General features: G+C 49.6%; 1 protein-coding gene across 2 annotated transcripts in view; it reads right to left on the bottom strand.

Moving 5' to 3' along the window:
- Positions 1-1,593: 1,593 nt before the first annotated feature.
- Positions 1,594-17,805, bottom strand: part of DDB1 (damage specific DNA binding protein 1) — a 32,280-nt gene continuing 16,068 nt past the window's right edge. Inside the window, exons 13-27 of one of the 2 annotated variants that reach the window (XM_082629055.1) lie at positions 16,923-17,101; positions 16,663-16,826; positions 16,477-16,584; positions 16,109-16,316; positions 14,977-15,072; positions 14,757-14,868; positions 12,865-12,988; positions 12,392-12,556; positions 11,572-11,666; positions 5,741-5,911; positions 5,311-5,420; positions 4,911-5,080; positions 4,613-4,715; positions 2,977-3,100; positions 1,594-2,396 (exon numbers count right to left, since the gene is read on the bottom strand). In XM_082629055.1, the coding sequence (XP_082485181.1) occupies positions 2,313-2,396; positions 2,977-3,100; positions 4,613-4,715; positions 4,911-5,080; positions 5,311-5,420; positions 5,741-5,911; positions 11,572-11,666; positions 12,392-12,556; positions 12,865-12,988; positions 14,757-14,868; positions 14,977-15,072; positions 16,109-16,316; positions 16,477-16,584; positions 16,663-16,826; positions 16,923-17,101 (2,013 nt within the window). In that variant the 3' untranslated portion in view covers positions 1,594-2,312. Of the gene's footprint in view, positions 2,397-2,976; positions 3,101-4,229; positions 4,273-4,597; positions 4,716-4,910; positions 5,081-5,310; positions 5,421-5,740; positions 5,912-11,571; positions 11,667-12,391; positions 12,557-12,864; positions 12,989-14,756; positions 14,869-14,976; positions 15,073-16,108; positions 16,317-16,476; positions 16,585-16,662; positions 16,827-16,922; positions 17,102-17,805 lie in introns of those variants that run through there. The other variant, XM_082629056.1, reaches the window with a different exon arrangement.

The following is a 17,805-nucleotide window of genomic DNA, read 5'->3' as shown; positions in this document are numbered from 1 at the left end:
CTCCACCGAGGGCGGAGGATTCAAGTTGTTGTTGGCTGTAGAAAGAAGGCCTCTGGCTTGTGACCCTTCCAAATGGTCATGTGATGAGTCAGTGTTTCTATTATTCTCCCAAAGGTCCATTCGTGCAGAGGCCTGGAGTGAGGCGAGCTCATCAGCGCCTACATGGAAAGGAGCCATTCCAGCTGGCTGTAGCAAAGCTCCAAAGGCAACCTTTCACCCTGGGAGAGGTGATTAATGGTTTTAAGAGGGGATGTGGGAGTGTGGCAGTAGAACATCAGTTTCCAAAGGATTGCTGGAATTCAATCCGGAGTGGACATACCCAAGATTGTAGGAAACAAAAAACTGCAAGGACTCCAGTTTCCAAAGTCAAGACTGAAGCCACTGGTTAAGTAATAACCTTCTACTGAACGTAGCAGGTCTCCGTGGCTGAGGTCAGACCACTGAAAAGCATCAGAATAATCATCCCACCACGTTCTGTTTTTCTGACCTTGGCACCTTATAGTCAATCCTCCCATCTAGGATTAAATTTTTTAAATAATCACAATCTGGAGACCGTTGCTTGCCTGCCTCATTAAAGCTGGTCTCTGGCATGGGGGCGGGCCTTTTCAATTCAAACCATGACTTGAAGAATTCAAATCACAGTGTTGAGTTTCAAGTTCAAACTGTGGTTTTTGAGAGATGATTATTTTTTCCCCTAAGACCCTTATCCTCCACCCTCAGAAACCCCAGGAGAGTGAGGGGAAAAGAACGGTAAAGAAACACAAGGAATGCCTCCAGGGAAGGAAGGAAACTTACTCCGGAAGACCCCCAAAGCAGAGATGCTTCCTTGCTCTTTTCCTTTTAAGCTAGAATCTCTCAAAACCACAGTTTGAACTTGAAACCACAATTTTCCTGACACTGTATCAAAGGCTGGTCTTAAAGGAGCCAGCCAATATGCCTGGGATCAACCCTGCTCCACTGTTGGGACAGAGCAGCCTTTATTCCCACTGGATCACTGGTGGAAATATGGGCCCAGACACTCTGACCCACTGAGCTGAAAGAAGACAGGCTCTGTGTGCTGGATAGAAAGGTGAACCCCAAATGTGCCCTACTCCTGTATTTTCAAACCTAAGGCACCAAAGGTTTACTCAATTAAACCAGAAGAAATAAAATCAGAATCCAAAGCCCATGTGGCAACAGGAAGCTGGGCAGTGCACGAGGAGCAGTGCCTGGGGGGCTAGTTGGCTGAATGTTCCATATGCAACTGGCTGTAAAATGACATAAGGAAAGGCAGGCCAAGCAACCCCCAGGCCCTGGACATTACTAACACAGGCACCTGGGAATCAAACGATGACTACAGAGTCAAGGGCAACCAAAGACCACTGAATTTCAAAACCCTGACATCCATCATCCTTGGGATCCCACCAAGAGCGATCACCTGACAAAGGAGACGTACAGACGACATTTTGCTACTTGAAAGGAATGTTCCAGCAGCAAGGACAAGGGACTGCTGCAGTGGCTGTGAAGGAGGGAATGGAGCTTGCAGTAAACTGGGCACAGAGTGACTGAGATGCTGGAGAGTCGAGCAGGGGAAGAAAAGCAGAAACAAATGGATCCTTCTTCTTAGACTCTACTTTATTAGGTAAAACTCAGAAACTAACCACCAATTCATGTCCCCCACCTCCTTCCCTCTGAAGAAGGCAGTTCCCCAGAGACAAAAAGGCTGTGGCTTAGAGATCATCCACCATCTGCAGGTTTTCTACTCAAGCAGCCCACTGTCTGGTGCTCAGCCCTCCAGACCAAAGCTCTCAGAGGCAACAGAAGAAAGCAAAGGAAGCTCTCATTTCAAAGACGACGAACCCCTCCCACCCCTCCTCCCTGCTACCCACAACCTCCCCACACCCCCAACCTAAATAAAAAGATAGTGAGGACAATGCATGAGTGTGGGAGACAGACAGACAGACAGACAGACACACACACACACACACACACACAGCTTCCTTTCAGCCAAAGAGCTGCAAAATTGCTCCCTGGAAGGAGGACAACTGGCTACACCAATCAAGGCTTGGTGGCCCAAGGTGATGGCTGGAATCATAAGAGACTGGTAAAAATCCAGGGAGAAAATATTTCACCTTCAGCCCTTTCCCAGGTCTCCAGCGAACTGGTTTTAGTTCTACAAAATCCCTGTTTCCACACAGGTAGGCCGTGGGTTCTAGGGCAGCTGGCCTAGGGAAAGATTTCCCATGGCCAAGAGACAACGGCAGGGGAGGAGGAGGAGAGCAGGAGGGCAAAGCCTTCAGAGAGGGCCTGGGAAAGGGGATTCCTGCCCTCGGCTAATGGATCCGCGTTAACTCCTCCACAACCTTGATCAGGTCATCCGCAGTGGCTTCTCGCTTCATTCCACTGCCATCGTCATACTGCAACGAGGAAGGGGCAGGAGGAGAGGCTGTGAGGGTGCTCTCGCTCCCCTGGGGAAGGGGATGCCCACCACAAGGGAGGCACCCCATTCTACCACTGCCATGCAGGGAGGAAGGACTCACAGTCAGAAGCCCACACCTCTCCTTGGGGGTTCAGGTCAGCAAGGTCTGCTGACAGCAAAGCTGCCCGGAGCCTGCCACCCAGTATATACTTCCCCAGAGGCACCATGTCCAGTGGGCAATGCCCCAAACCCCAGCACCATGGAAACTTCTCTTCCCTACAGGATCCTGACCCTGCCCCCTTCCTACAGGTCTGCCAGAGATCCCAGACATGCCCAAATGTGCCCTCGTTGCTAAAGTTACAGTGTTTGGTGCCTGATGGGGGAACCCACGAGCCTCAGCTTTATCTCCTTGCCCTTGGACCCCACCTTCCCGCGTGGGTAGAAGAAAACTTGAAAAGGGCCGTTAGAACGTGGGGACCGAGGGAGGGAAGGCCCCGGAGTTCTGCCGGCCTCCTGGTATGCCCGGCCCTGCAAGGGACTTGAGAAACTGGCCCAGGGCTAAATCCTGAGCAGCTCACCTGCAGGTTTGCCACAACCTCCTGCATCTTGGGCCGGCTGATGTCCAGGAAACTCTCAATCAAGTCCCCATCGATGAAGCCTGTGGCTGGTTCTGTCTTCCGTTCAGTATGAAAGGATCTCCAGGTGGACAGGTGAGTTAAGGAAAGTGCCAATTATCTGGAAATAAGTACCCTTACTATAAGTCACCCCCACCTCTGCACAAGACCACAATCTAAAACTATCATCAGGATAATCAGGAAACATTTTCAACTAAAAATCACATGGCTTTTGGGACAGTTTTAGAATTTCAAAGACCTATAAACTATTACCTCATCCAATGGTTCTTAACTGGAGTAACTGTCAAAATAACATTAAAAAAATACAAGGAATTCCCTGGTGGTCCAGTGGTTAGGACTCTACGCTTTCAATGCCATGGGCATGTGTTCGATCCCTGGTTGGGGAACTAAGATCCCGCAAGCCGTGCAGCAAGGCCAAAACCAGTTTAAAAATTAAAAAATACAGATTAAAACAAAATACAGATAAGACTCTTAGTTCAGAGCCTGGACATGTATGGATGGTTTTTTTTTTATTTTATTTTTTTACAAGTGCTCCATGTGAACTGGATGCTTCCCTGGGAAGAAAGAACCACTCTAAGTCTAGCCTTGACCTTCACAGATCAATAAACTGAGGCTCGGGACTTCCCTGGTGGCACAGTGGTTCAGAATCCTCCTGCCAATGCAGGGGACAAGGGTTCAAGCCCGGGTCCGGGAAGATCCCACATGCCGCGGAGCAACTAAGCCCGTGCGCCACAACTACTGAGCCTGTGCTCTAGAGCCCACGAGCCACAACTACTGAAGCCCGCGTGCCTAGAGCCCATGCTCTGCAACGAGAAGCCACCGCAATGAGAAGCCCACGCACCACAACAGAGTAGCCCCTGCTCGCCACAACTAGAGAAAGCCCGTGCACAGCAACGAAGACCCAATGCAGCCAAAAATAAACAAAGAAACAAACTGAGGCTCAGTAAGACAAGAGATGCGCCGAAAGTCCTGCGGGTTGTGGCAAAAACCAACCCTTCAGCCTCCCTCCTCCCTCACAGACTCATAGCGGGAGCCCCTCGCCCCTCCCGCCTCCCGCCTCCCTCGGGCTCCTTGTCTCTCTCCCATAATAAACAAACTTCCAGCAGTACTTGGATCCTAAGTGTCCCACGGGGGCTGATCCTTGGGCTTCTGGAGTTTGCACATTCTTTGCTTTTCCCCTCTTCTTCCGTTAGCCTCTCTAGTGAGGGTCCTCAGACACTACTGCCTCCAACAAGATCTCTGAAAGGACGTTCCGAAGTTGTGATCTAAACTTACGTTTGACAAGCAACACCAGAAAGGCCAGAGGCAGACACATTTCAGGAACAAAAATGCACATTTTCAAGATGAACCAGTGAAGCTGGGTGATAAGTACATGGGGACACACTACACTGTTCTCTCCACTATTGTGTGTTTGAAATTTTCCATAAGAAAAGGTTTTTTAAAAGCCTGTTCCCCACGGGAACCTAGTCAAGACATTTCCTAAACGGACAGCAGTTTCCAGAGGCTGCTTAGGGTAATGCAGCTCTCTGCCTGGGTCAGGACATGCTTCCTAGCAAGGGGGCACCTCTGGGAAGGATATAAGGAGTGTTCAATCTTGCCCACACTTTTGATGACTTTATTGAGTCGATTCTGCATGTCCAACAAGAGGTTGTACCAGCTCTCTGACAGTGAGGTCACCAGGCCTGAGGAAGCAAAGGGAACACGGAGCTGCAGAGCGGGCACTGCCCACCAAGAGCAGCCCAGGCAGCAGCACGAGGAAGGACGAGCTGGCCACAGGCTCCTCCGCGAAACCCTGCTCTCCCTCGTCCCCCAAAACGGGAACGCTGCTCTCAGGAAGGAGGCGTGCACGGGGTGCGCCCCCCAGAGGTCACCCTTACCAATCATGCCGTTGACCGTGCCGAAGAGCACCGAGCCCTGGGTAGGGGTGGAGGTCTCGCCCAGATTCTGCATGACCAGGGAGCCGTGGCAAAAGACGTTGACAAACTCGCCCAAGTGGAAGAGCCCAACCTCCTGGAGGTGCTGCCGCTCCTCGTCGGTGGTGGCAGCGCTGCGAGGCAACGCGAGAAGCTCACTACCCAGACTTCTGTCCCCCCGACGGGGCCCCGACAAGGACTGCGTGCAGCGGACAGACTCCCCGGTGAGCCCCCCCTGCTCCACAGCAGAGGATCCTGCCTGTCTCATGGAAACCCTAACCCTCTGTGAAGAGGAGCACCGGAGCCTGAGAGAGGACCCAGCGTCCTCATTCCCCGCAGACCATACCCACAGCTGGTCACTCACCTATCCTTCTGACACACAAACAAGTTAAAGGCATTTTCAGCCCCCAGGAAATTGTCATCATCCAAGATTTCCACAGCACTCATCCAGTTGGGGTTAAAGTCTCGAGCGATCTTAAAAAAGACAAGGTACAAAAGGAAACACAATCAGCAGTTTGCATGGAAGCCACTGCTGGGACTTGGCCAAGAGCCTGCCCTGCCCCATGTTTAACCACCACCCCTTCAGAGAGATTCTCCCCACAGTCTGGCCAACTCAGCCCAGAAACGGAGCCTACTCAGAGCTCACGCTGGGGGTTTCTAAAAACACTTAATGGGTGCAGAATGTAGGCTCCAGGGATGACATTTCTGCCCTCACTGGGCTTGACTATCCCTCACCACCAAGAAACACCCGCGGGGTCGCCGCTTAAGGGAGCAGTCTGCCCCCGCCCCACTACCTCTTCGAAGTTGCCCTCCATGGGCTTGTAGGCCAGCAGCAGCACCGAGCGCATGAGGTCGCCCACCAGGATGAAGTCGCCCTTGGTCTTCAGGTACAGGGCCATGATGTTGTTGTAGTGGTTGCACTCGGTGCGGAGCTCCTTCTCCGTCGTCCACTCATAAAGCCGCACCTGGCACAGGCGTTGCACTTCTGTCAACCCGAGGGGCCCAAACCCTCCTTAAGCCTCCATCTGCAGCACCATTTGCCCAAGTGCAATGTGGGGTGTGGAGTGGTTTGGTGTGGAACTTGCGTGAACGTTTTTAATTTCAGTGTTATGTATTTATGAAAAATGAAAATAGAATGAGCCCATGAAACTAACAATACAAACTTTTCCTGTATATAAGAAAATGAGTCAGGGTAAAGAAAATATTAAGTAAACAGTAACGCAAGTAATACTACGCACGTGACAAGACATGGTTTTGTGACGGAAGTCTGGTAACCGGCCTACGGAAATGGCTCCGGAAAAAGAGGATCCATCTCCAATTTCCTGATCAGAAAGGAACAAGATCACCTCCCAACAAACGGCCTCTTCTAACCCCCTCTCAAAACTCACACATTCCTGGCACCTTTTGATGTGAACCCAATAAGCCAAGAAAATAGCATGGGAAAGTCCAACAGAAGCTACAGGACTCTAAAGCACTAGAGTCTGTGGCCACCCCTCCACCCAAAGGTTAAAAAATACCCCTTTTTTCTTCTCCACTGCAGTGTCTCTTCAGTTACAACTACAGCTCCAAAAGAATGAAGATGCTTTAGAATCAGCAGATACACATGAAGATACTCAGCCCAGCCCAGCCCTGGCAGACCCTTCAGGGTCCAGGCAGCCCCACCCATGGCCTCTGCACATGCAGACACTCTGGACAGAATACATTAAGCCACGATTTCTCAGGATGCGTCCAAAGGACCCTAGCTCCACAGGTATGCACTCCAAGAGTCATTCGTATCATTACAAGGGCTACCACACATCCATCGGCAGAGTGAAGGGAGCCCAGAACACCCCAGACTGGGGTAAGCCCAGCCTGGCTGGGCCTCCAGTCCCCCAAGAGTGGAGTAAAGTAGAGGCCAAGAGCTCCACACGCTCCTGGGAACACACCCCACACGCCCCTCTTCATACTCCCGGCCTCCCTTTCTGCCGTGGAGATGGTCAGGACCAAGGTCAGACACCACCAAAATCCAAGACTCCCACTCTCAACCCAACAGGTCCTAGATCCCCACTGTCCAATACGGTAGCCACTAGCCACATGGCGACAAATACCTGAAATGTGGCAAGCCCAAACTGAGATGTGCTTTAAGTGTGAACCACACACGAGATGTGGAAGTCTTGGTATGAAAAAAATGTAAAATTATCTCACTAATAACTTTTATATTGATTACATGTTGAAATAATACTTTAGATGTACTGGGTTAAATAAAATACATTACTAAAATTAATTTCACCTACTTTGAACTTTTATTCATGTGGCTACTAGACAGTTTAAAATTATACATGTGGCTCCTGTATTTCTATTACACAGCAACGGACGTCTTATAATCTGACCGCTCCCAATTCCTGCATCTGTTCACTGTACCCTCTGCAATACAGGGTCACTAGTCACAGGCAGCCTGCTCTCTAGCCGATCCCTTGTCAGTCTAACTGAAATGCTGATCTTTCAAAAGGGCTCTGTGGCCCTCTCAACTTGGCTTTTCTCTCTCCCACTGTCCCTCGTACCACTGGGACTACAGGGAGGACAGCCTTCCATGCATCCTGCCTGCCTCCTAAACACGCCAGCTCTCAAGTTCACACCACCAGACAACTACCCCACTGTCACATCTCCACCCCCACGCCATCACTCTCTCCTAACATGACACCCCAGTAATTCTTGGTGACTTTAATATTCACAGAGAAGATCCTTCCAATACCCTGATCTCTGTCCTTTTCTGACCCCCCTCTTCCCCACCTATCTTGTCCATTCCTATGGTCACCCCTTAAGAGCCTGTCATTAAAAATAACTCCAGAATCTTCTGTCCCCAGTTTCACTGCTTCTCAGATGCCCAGAGTCCATCACCACAATCCTTGTCTTACGGATTCTCCACTCCCTTGCCCCTCTCTCCCTCGATCATGCTCACCCAACAAAAACAGACTTTGGTAAAATTAATTTTCAACTACAAGCTGAGGAAAACCCACCAACCAGCATGACTGGTCTCATTTTAAATTCATACCTCCTCCACTCTCCTCAAAACTCTTAATACCATGGGCTTCCCTGGTGGTGCAGTGGTTAAGAATCCACCTGCGACTGCAGGGGACACCAGTTCAAGCCCTGGTCCAGGAAGATCCCACATGCTGTGGAGCAACTAAGCCCGTGCGCCACAACTGCTGAGCCTGAGCTCTAGAGCCCACGAGCCACAACTACTGAAGCCCGGACACCTAGAGCCCATGTTCCGCAACAAGAGAAGCCACCGCAATGAGAAGCCCGCACGCCGCAACGAAGAGTAGCCCTCGCTCGCCGCAACTAGGGAAAGCCCACGCGTAGCAACGAAGATCCAACACAGCCAAAAATAAATAAATAAATAAATAAATAAAAACTCTAATACCTCCTCTTCCAGCCTTCCTCTCAGCTACTTCACAGAAGATGGACACAACCAAAGGAGGATTTCCACCTGCTTCCACCACCTGAAGCCAACACTGTGCATTAGAGCCCCCTTAGCTACTCAAAACATGGCTCCAGCAACTCTCCTTTAATGGACCCTTGCCATCAGCTAGAAGTGTGCAGCAGTATTTCCTAACTTAAAAAATTAAAGGGCTTCCCTGGTGGCGCAGTGGCTGAGAGTCCGCCTGCCGATGCAGGGGACACGGGTTCGTGCCCCGGTCCGGGAAGATCCCACATGCCGCGGAGCGGCTGGGCCCATGAGCCATGGCCGCTGAGCCTGCGCGTCCGGAGCCTGTGCTCCGCAATGGGAGAGGCCACAATAGTGAGAGGTCCGCGTACCGCAAAAAAAAAAAAAAAAAAAAATTAAAAACTCTCCTGTGCTGACATTCCTCTGTAGCTACCCCATTACTCTCTTCTTTACTGCAAAACTCCTGGAAAGGGTTTCCTGATCCCAGCTGTTCTCGCCTCCTTGTCCTGGTTGAACCCTCTCCAGCCAGGTTCCATCCCCACCACTCAACCAAAAGCGCTAAACCAATGGCCATTTCTCGATCCTTATGTTATCTGACCCACCGACAGCACTGGCAGTTTATCGCTTCCCTCCTGCTTCAACTACTTTCTTTCCATGGCTTCCAGAACACTTTTCTTGGTTCCTCTCCTACTTCACTAGGCACCTCCTCTCTGTTTGGCTGAATCTTCCTTCTCGCCCCAACTTTGAAAGGCTGGCGGGCCCCAGGGCTCAGCCTTCAGATCTCTCCTCTACCCACTCTCAGCAGGTAGGTGATCGCCGGTGATCACCACTCTCAGCTTTACATGCCACCTAGTAACTGCCACACTGGCATCTTCAGTCTGCTTCTTGCTAGAACCCATACCTCTCTCATCCACCTACCTACCTGACATCTCCACTGAGATGACTACTGAAACTTAGCATTTTCAAAACCAAACCTCTGGTTTCCCCACTGCAACATAAGAAGAAATATACATTTGGTCTCTGCCCCCCGTTCCTGACATAAAGCTCCTAAAACCTTTGTTATTTCCTAATAGGAATGTTTTACACAGAGCTCCTAAATCCCTTGGAATTTCCTAGGCGATAGGAATCTTTCGTTCTAATGATGCAATTCTTGGTGGTTCCTGGATAGCTACAGGATGGGGGCTGGTCACCAGAAAGACCAAGCCATGAACAGAAGCTTGGAACTTTCAGCACCACCCCCATTCTCCAGGGAAGAAAGAGAGGCTGGAGACTGAATTAATGATGGATCATACCTATATACAGAAGCCTCTACAGAAATCTCTAAACTATGGGGTTCAGAGAGCTCTTGGGTTGGTGAACACAGCCACGTACTGGGAGGGGAGCGCATTCCAACTCCACGAAGACAGAAGTTCCTGCCCGCAGGACCCTTTTGGACCTTGCCCTACGTACCTCTCCATCTGGCTATTAATTTGTATCCTGTATAAAATCCTTTGTAATATGCCACTAAATGTAAGTAAACCTTTCAAATGAAATGTTGTAGTGGTTTGCACTCAGTGCAACACATTATCAAACCTAAGGGGGAGGGGAATTTGGGGAACCCCTGACTTTGTACCAAGTCAGACAGAAGTTTGGGGACCACTACTTAGGACTGGGGTTTGAAGTAAGGACAGTCTTGTGGGACTGAGCCCTTAAACCTGTGAGGTCTGACACTAACTCTGGGTGGCTAATGTCAGAAGTCAATTAAATTACAGGACGCCTGGTTGGAAAACTGGTTGGTATAGGGATTAAAAACCCCACATACGGTGTCAGAAGTGTTGTGAGGAAAAGAAACAGTTTTCCTTTCCCCTCCAAACCTGCTCCACTCACAACCTCCCCCCATCAGTACAGAGCAACACCATCCTTGTTACTCAGGCCAAAACTCTTGGCCCTTTATTCCCTTCTCACGCCTCATCTTCAATCCATCACCAGAGGCCCTCAATACTAACATCTGCAGAATCTGACTACCCTTCACCTCCTCTATCAGCACCCTGCTCCCAGCAACCATCAACTGCTATCTGGATCATCACCAGAGCCTCCTAACTCATCTCACTGCCTCTACTCTTGGTCCCCTGCGACCTTTTCCAGGATGCGCAATGAGCTTTTCGAAATATAACTACAGTCATGTCACTCATTCGCTCGAACCCTCTAGAGGTCTGCATCACCCTCAGAGTAAAACCCAAAGTCCTGACACACTCAGCCTATCAGGTTCCACAAGTGCTGGCCCTCCGCTGCCTCTCGGACTCATCTCCCAGCACCCAGCAGCGCCCACCCATGCAGAGCGCAGGCTCCTGGCACTTGTCTTCTCCCAGACCAAGGCATGGCTTGCTCCCTCCCTTCCTTCAGGAACCTGCCCCAACGCCACTGTATAAACAAGACCCTCCTGACCACATGACAGAACAGCGCCACCTCCCATGCTTGCTCTGGTACTCCTTCAGCTTTTTGTCCCATTTTTATTTCTCACCATGTATTTCTCATCGTCCTGGGTACACATATGTATTCTATTTGCTCACTGGCCCCAGAAGGCTAGCTCTTTGTCCATTTCGTCTACTGCTACATCCCAACTACCAAAACAGTGCCTGGTATTCTCCAAGTGTTCAGTTAATATTTCTTGAATGAATGTCGATTTAAAGTATTTAAATGTCTCTCTATTCTTGATCTTCTCAGAACCTTTAATATGATAAGATACACCGTGAAGCTTCTAAGAAGAGGATACAGGATACAGCAGTTCCCAAATGTATTTGACCATGAAACTCATTTTTTTTTTGCAAGGGAGGAGGTGGGGTCATGCCAGAAGCAAAGTGGCATATTTCACAGGCCTAGTATTTCAGGGACGTACTCAGGATAACGCGGTTTGGCTCATTTTGTTCCACAAAGATGAAATATTCTCACATCACAACACATTCTAAGCACAGGGACCATAGCTCTCACCCCTTTCTCAATTCCCGCAGCGCTTAGGATGATATGATTGGGCTTCACATAACCAAATCTGCCATCCGGTCCAACCCCAGCTCCCCACATTCCCAACCCCATCCTCCATACTCACTACTTTGTGATCCTTAAAATCGTGACACACGTGCAGCTTCAGGAAATACAAGGGAAACGTGTTCTGTGGACAATGGTGTGAGGCCTAAGGCATGACACCAGTGGGAGGGGCCTCACCGTGCTGTTGATGCTGGCTAACAACTTCCCGTTAAATTCCACCATAGAGTACACAGCCCCTTTCACCTCCTTTTCAGCCACAGTCTGTAGTTTTCCTGGGGGAAAAAAGATACTCTTAAGTCTCCTTTATGAGCCCACACTTTAACTAATCAAAAGAATCCCATGCTTCCCCTCTGGCTCTAATTCCTGCCCCCAAGACCACTCATCTGAAAGCAGGAAATACAGAGTCAGTATACACTGGGGTTAACCACCACTGGAAGTGTGAACCCCAGATGTGCAGTGATTCTACACAGCATCCAGGATGTGTCTCCCACCCTGGGACTCCAGATCTCTCTCTCAAGATGGAGACCAAATTCCATCTCAGCCATCTAATCTGAGATTTCGGGGCTGACAGCTAGTCTTTAGAACCATCTTGAGTAGGGGAGATGGGAAAAGATGTAGAAATGAACTCAAAGTGCTGACGCTGGGAAGAGGACCTTAAAGGCTGAGCAGCCAAGTGGGAAACACACCTAGGACTCCTACTAGGATTCCTAACTCTCGTTCTGGTCGGCAGGTTCTCTTATTCATAGTTCACCTCTCCCCGTTTTTCCTTCCTTTCAAAGAGTAAAAAAGGAAGAAACACGTGCTAGATTTTATTTGTGCCTCTGCTCACATACTCCACAACTCATTCAGATCATCAAGAGCTTAAGAGAAACATCATGAGTCTCACGTCACAGCAATTAACCCAAGTTCTTCTGCGTAACTGAGACTGAAACCTAAAAGAGTCTGCTTACTTTCCCAGTTCCAAATCTCTCAAAATCTGGAGACTGTGTCCGCTTACCATCTGAATACTGAAAGACCACAATACGACCCTGCTTGGGCTCCGCCTCTTCAGGGTACACCATGGCCGTGCCCACGATGAAGTACGTGTTGGGGTCTTTGCCCAACCTGCAGGAGACTAGGCTGAGGGCATACTCGTTCTGCAGGAACTGGTGGGCGTGGAGCACTAGAAGGGAGGAGAAGAGATGCGACTGGCTGACAACCCCCACGCAGGCACGCTTCTGTACTTCTGTGAGGCCCGCAGCTCAGCTCAGAGTAGATCTGCCTCCTGCTATTCCTGTCTCCTCACCAACCTATTCTGACCTGAGGAGGCCCAGCACTCTGGACTCATGGCCAACTCAGAGGCCCCACCCCTTTCTGCTCCTCCTAGGATGGTCTGCCAGTGTCTATCAAATTCTGTAATACAGCAGAGCCCAGAAGAGCCTAGCTTGGGGAGGACGTAGGTACAAAATGACAGAAAGAGCTCATGTGCACCTTCAAAGGTGTGCTGGTCAATGATAAGGAGGTTATGCACCTCCACCTCTTCTCCAAAGGAGGTCTCGTGAGGGGCTGTGCTGCTGGAGAACAGCTTGCTGGAGCTGACGCTGCTGGACAGGGCCTGGGAACAGAGAGAACACACATCACCCCTCTCAAAAGCAGAACGGGTGCTGGGAACAACAGTGTGAGCACCAGGCAGGATCAGGGAACAGTGGCTGAATCTGAACGAGGAAACCTTAAGGCTGGCCGCCTGCATGGAGCCTAAAGAACAGAGGGCTTCAAAGAGGACTCAGGGGGGCTTCCCTGGTGGCGCAGTGGTTGAGAGTCCGCCTGCCGATGCAGGGGACACGGGTTCGTGCCCCGATCCCGGAAGATCCCACATGCCGCGGAGCAGCTGGGCCCGCGAGCCATGGCCGCGGAGCCTGTGTGTCCGGAGCCTGTGCTCCGCAACGGGAGAGGCCACAGCAGTGAGAGGCCCGCGTACAGCAAAAAAAAAAAAAAAAAAAAAAAAAAAAGAGGACTCAGGGACCAAGGCTAAGGATCCAAATTCCATATGGTATTGACACAGCAATCCCAAACACCGCCAGAATCTAAGGGCATTAAAGAGCACTAAAACAGTGATGCTACGACAATCAAGAAAGCTAACGAGAAACTCAGGCGACCTATAAAGTGACAGGCTTCCACCTCTCTCAATGGGAGGAGCAGGAGAGCACTGCAAATAAAAAGAAAAATGTAAAGACCTTCTACTCTGGATTAAGGGAAGAAGCCACACCACAGATGTCTGCGAGCAAGGAAGGCAGAGAATACGTGGAATAAAACGATCAGCTAACATCTCCATTGGGTCTGTGATGTGAGGCTCCATATTGTCCCACTATTATCATTTTGCAGATGAGAAAACTGAAGCTGCCCAAGGTCACCCAGCTAGCAATAAACTTTGGAGTCAGTTCTGTCAGACTCCAAATCCCATGCTCTTACCTATTATACTGCACTGTTACCCATACCCTACACAAAGCACCCAAACTGATGTTAAGAGAAAAGGAATTATTCATCAGGCAAGGCTACCAAGTAGCAAAATCATCAACAGCCACGCTTACTCAAAGTTCTTCTCAAGCCTCTAATGAGGGGGCCAAATCCAGCTCACTGCCTGTTTTTATAAAGTTTTATTGGGGACTCCCCTGGTGGCGCAGTGGTTAAGACTCCGTGCTCCCAATGCAGGGGGCCTGGGTTTGATCCCTGGTCAGGGAACTAGATCCTACACGCATGCCTCAACTAAGAAGCCCGCAAGCCACAACCAAAGGAGCCCTCAAACCGCAACTAAGGAGCCTGCCTGCCACAACTAAGACCCAGGGCAACCAAATAAATATATAAAAAAATTTTTTTTTAATAAAGTTTTGGGACTTCCCTCATGGCGCAGTGGTTAAGAATCCGCCTGACAATGCAGGGGACATGGGTTTGATCCCTGGTCCGGGAAGATCCCACATGCCACGGAACAACTAAGCCCGTGCGCCACAACTACTGAGCCTGCGCTCTAGAGCCTGTGCTCCGCAACAAGAGAAGCCACCGCAATGAGAAGCCTGTGCGCCACAACGAAGAGTAGCCCCCGCTCACCTCAGCTAAAGAAGGCCCGCGCACAGCAATGAAGACCCAATGCAGCCAAAAATAAATCAATTTCAAAAAATTTTTCTTAAATAAATAAATAAATAATAAAGTTTTATTGGAACCCAGCTATGCCCACCTGTTGTCTATGGCTGCCTCTGTAATGGCAGACAGAGTTGAGTAGCTGTGACTGAGATCATAGGACCTGCAAAGCCAGAACTATTTACCAGCTGAGCCTTTACAGAACAGTTTGCTCCGCTCTCACACCATCGTTCTTTGTCCACTGCCCTCACCTGGGTGCTGGCGCTGGGCCTCAGAGCAGTTGTGCCCCCACTCGTGTCCTGGACTTCAATACGGCTGGAGAGGACCCCGAAGCACTGGGACACCTCCTGGTAGCAGATCTTCCTGTAGAACAAGTACAGAGCAACAGGGCCCCCTCAGGAGAAGTCTGAGGCACTCCACACCAACCCCCAGGGAACCCCTGACCCCGCAGCTCCCCTACCCTGCCCTCACCTAGGAGATTCGTAGAGGGGAACCGTACGAATGTGCAGCTTCTGTATCTCGTCAATGGTGCCAATGGTGAGGGTGCTGTTGTTGGCCAGTGCCAGGCTGGAAAGAAGGTTCTGGGTTTAGACTGAGTAGACCCAAGGAAGAAAAGGATTCTACGAGGCAACTCCATAAGGGGAAGGAAAACAAGGCAGAATTACACTAGCTTACCCCAGGGTAGTGGTTCTCAACTATGACTCTATGCTAAAACACACCTGGGGAACATGCCTGGTCCTGCCCCTGAGATTTTCCTATTTAATTGGTCTGGTTGGGCCTAGGCTGAGATTTTTTTTTTTTTTTTTTTTTTCTTCTTTTTGCGGTATGCGGGCCTCTCACTGCTGTGGCCTCCCCCGTTGCGGAGCACAGGCTCCGGACGCGCAGGCCCAGCGGCCATGGCTCACGGGCCCAGCCGCTCCGCGGCATATGGGATCCTCCCAGACCGGGGCACGAACCCGTATCCCCTGCATCGGCAGGCGGACTCTCAACCACTGCGCCACCAGGGAGGCCCTAGGCTGAGATTTTTAACAGCTAACTATTTAATACTAAAGCATTCGAATATAGAACAACGATGCTCAAACTATCAAACCATGCTGGCATCAGAATCAGCTGGGAGGCTTGTTAAACTAGACTGCTGGGCCCAACCCTGGAGTTCCTGATTTAGTGGATCTGTGGGTGAGGCCTGATAATTTACATTTCTAATGCGTTCCCAGGTAGTGCTGTGGCTGCCATGAGGGGCCACACTTTGAGAATCACTGCTCCAGGGGAATACATAAAGATCTCTGCATCAGGGGTTCTGAAACTTGACTAATCATTTGAATTGCCTAAAAGGTTTTCTAAAAATATAGATTCAGATCTAGGGCTCAACCCTAGATCCACTAAATCAAACTCTAAGAAGGATTCAAAAACAATTCTGTACATTTAAAAAGGGTTCCAAGGTGTTTCTACTGCATAACCAAGATTTGCAAACCTCTGCTCTATACTTCCCATCTCAGCTGTTCACTGACTTTGTCATTAGGAAAAGGCTGGAGGGGAGGGTCTGAGGAAAACAACACGATGTCCTCACTCCTGGCTCTTGCTGAGGAAAGAAAAAGAGGCTCACCTGTCAGGGTAGCCATCTGAGTTGAGGGGACACATGTAGTTCACCTCCTTGAGGTTGACATTGGAGAAGACCAATTTGTGGTTGCTGCTGTAGATGACAGTGGGGCGGTCAGAGCAAGCAAAGACGTTGGTGGTAGAAAGAGAACGGAAAGTCCTCAATACGGTGGGCTGGGTGCCCAGAGTCACCTTCTTACGGTCGCTCAACAGGCCTACAGAAAGAACGGCATCCAGAGAAAAAAGGAAAGAAACGAAACAGGACACACAGCTGGATTGTGAAGCTTCAAAAGCAGCACCCTGAGGCTAAGAACTCTGCCAACTTCAATACTCCAGATTTTCCGAAGAGCCCCTCACTCGAGGTGCTAGTCTCACCTGTCTCAATGTTGAGCCCGAAGTAGAAAAGCGCCCCATCTCCCAAGGCACAAAGGAGGTAGTGGCTACTCTCAAAGGTGGTCATCAGGATAGAACGAGGAATGATCTCTGTGGGAAAGAGGTACATTAAGTTCTTGTTCCAAATTCTGATTCTGATCCCAACCCAGGTCCTTAAAAGAAACACACCTCCACCCAGCATCTCTTTGTGCAGTAGCTCAAAAGAGGGCAGCTTCGCGATTCGGGCTGAGATGTCTGTCCAGAGACCAATAGCACAGAGAGGGGACATTCCACTGCTGTCCCCTAAAGGGGTGATGTCCAAGCAGGCCACTTCGTGTTCCATCTCTGTGTGGCTGAACAAGGAAGAATATGGCAGAGGAAGGAATCCAAGGATCAAAGAAGTCCCAGAGAACAGGGAGGACAAAAAGAGCAGACAGATAAACACACACCTGATCTGTCGGAGCTCCTGAGGATGGATCTGCAGGTAGTAGAGGGCCCTTCCCACAGCTACCACTACCTGGCTGCTATTGCAGGAGGCCACACTGATGTTCTTGCCCTGAGGCTCCTTCCACTCACTGACGAGAGCTTTGGGGTCTTGAGAGACCAACCTCACAGATGCTGAAGTGATCTAGAGAAAGAAGAGCAATGTCTCCAAGCCCCTGCAGGGATCTATCCGGGGGTGAGAAGGTGGTAAATGCTGCCCTGGTGGAACCCTAAGAATAAGCTCCTCTGCCATATAGATTTATTTTTCCAAAGTTCTTCCATGATTAATTACATAAAGATGTCATTTTTAGCTGAAGCCCTGAAGAAGACTGGCTTTAAGCAGCTTACAGGTTATATACCTACAGGCAGAAAAAGAGAAGGCCTGTTTCACTCTGTGTAAGGCTTGGGTAACACACCCTATGGAAAGGTATCGATGGAGTAAGACCTGCAACTACAAGTCTAGCTGTTTTTCTCAATCCAAAAATCAGACCTCTAAAATATCCAAGTTCTGGGAATTCCCCAGTGGTCCAGTGGCTAGGACTCCGCACTTTCACTGCTGAGGGCGCGGGTTCAATCCCTGGTCAGGGAACTAAGATCCTGCAAGCCACGCAGCACAGCCAAAAAAAATAAAATAAAATAAATAAAATATCCAAAATATACAAGTTCTTTACTATGTATGAATACATTTTATACATTTATTTCATCACTGAAATAAAACAAAAAGCAGGTTGATAACACTATTATGTATCAATACACCTTACTTATCAAAATTGAGTTTCTACTTAAAGAGGGAAGCCCTTTAGAATTATAAACACTATGGGGGATGCAGAAACACTACAAACTATTATT

The sequence above is a fragment of the Mesoplodon mirus genome, assembly GCF_964341445.2.
Source record: "Mesoplodon mirus genome assembly, chromosome: 7".
NCBI lineage: Eukaryota > Metazoa > Chordata > Mammalia > Artiodactyla > Ziphiidae > Mesoplodon > Mesoplodon mirus.
Note: the sequence above shows the minus strand (reverse complement) of the source record. Positions and strands in the feature narration are given on the sequence as shown.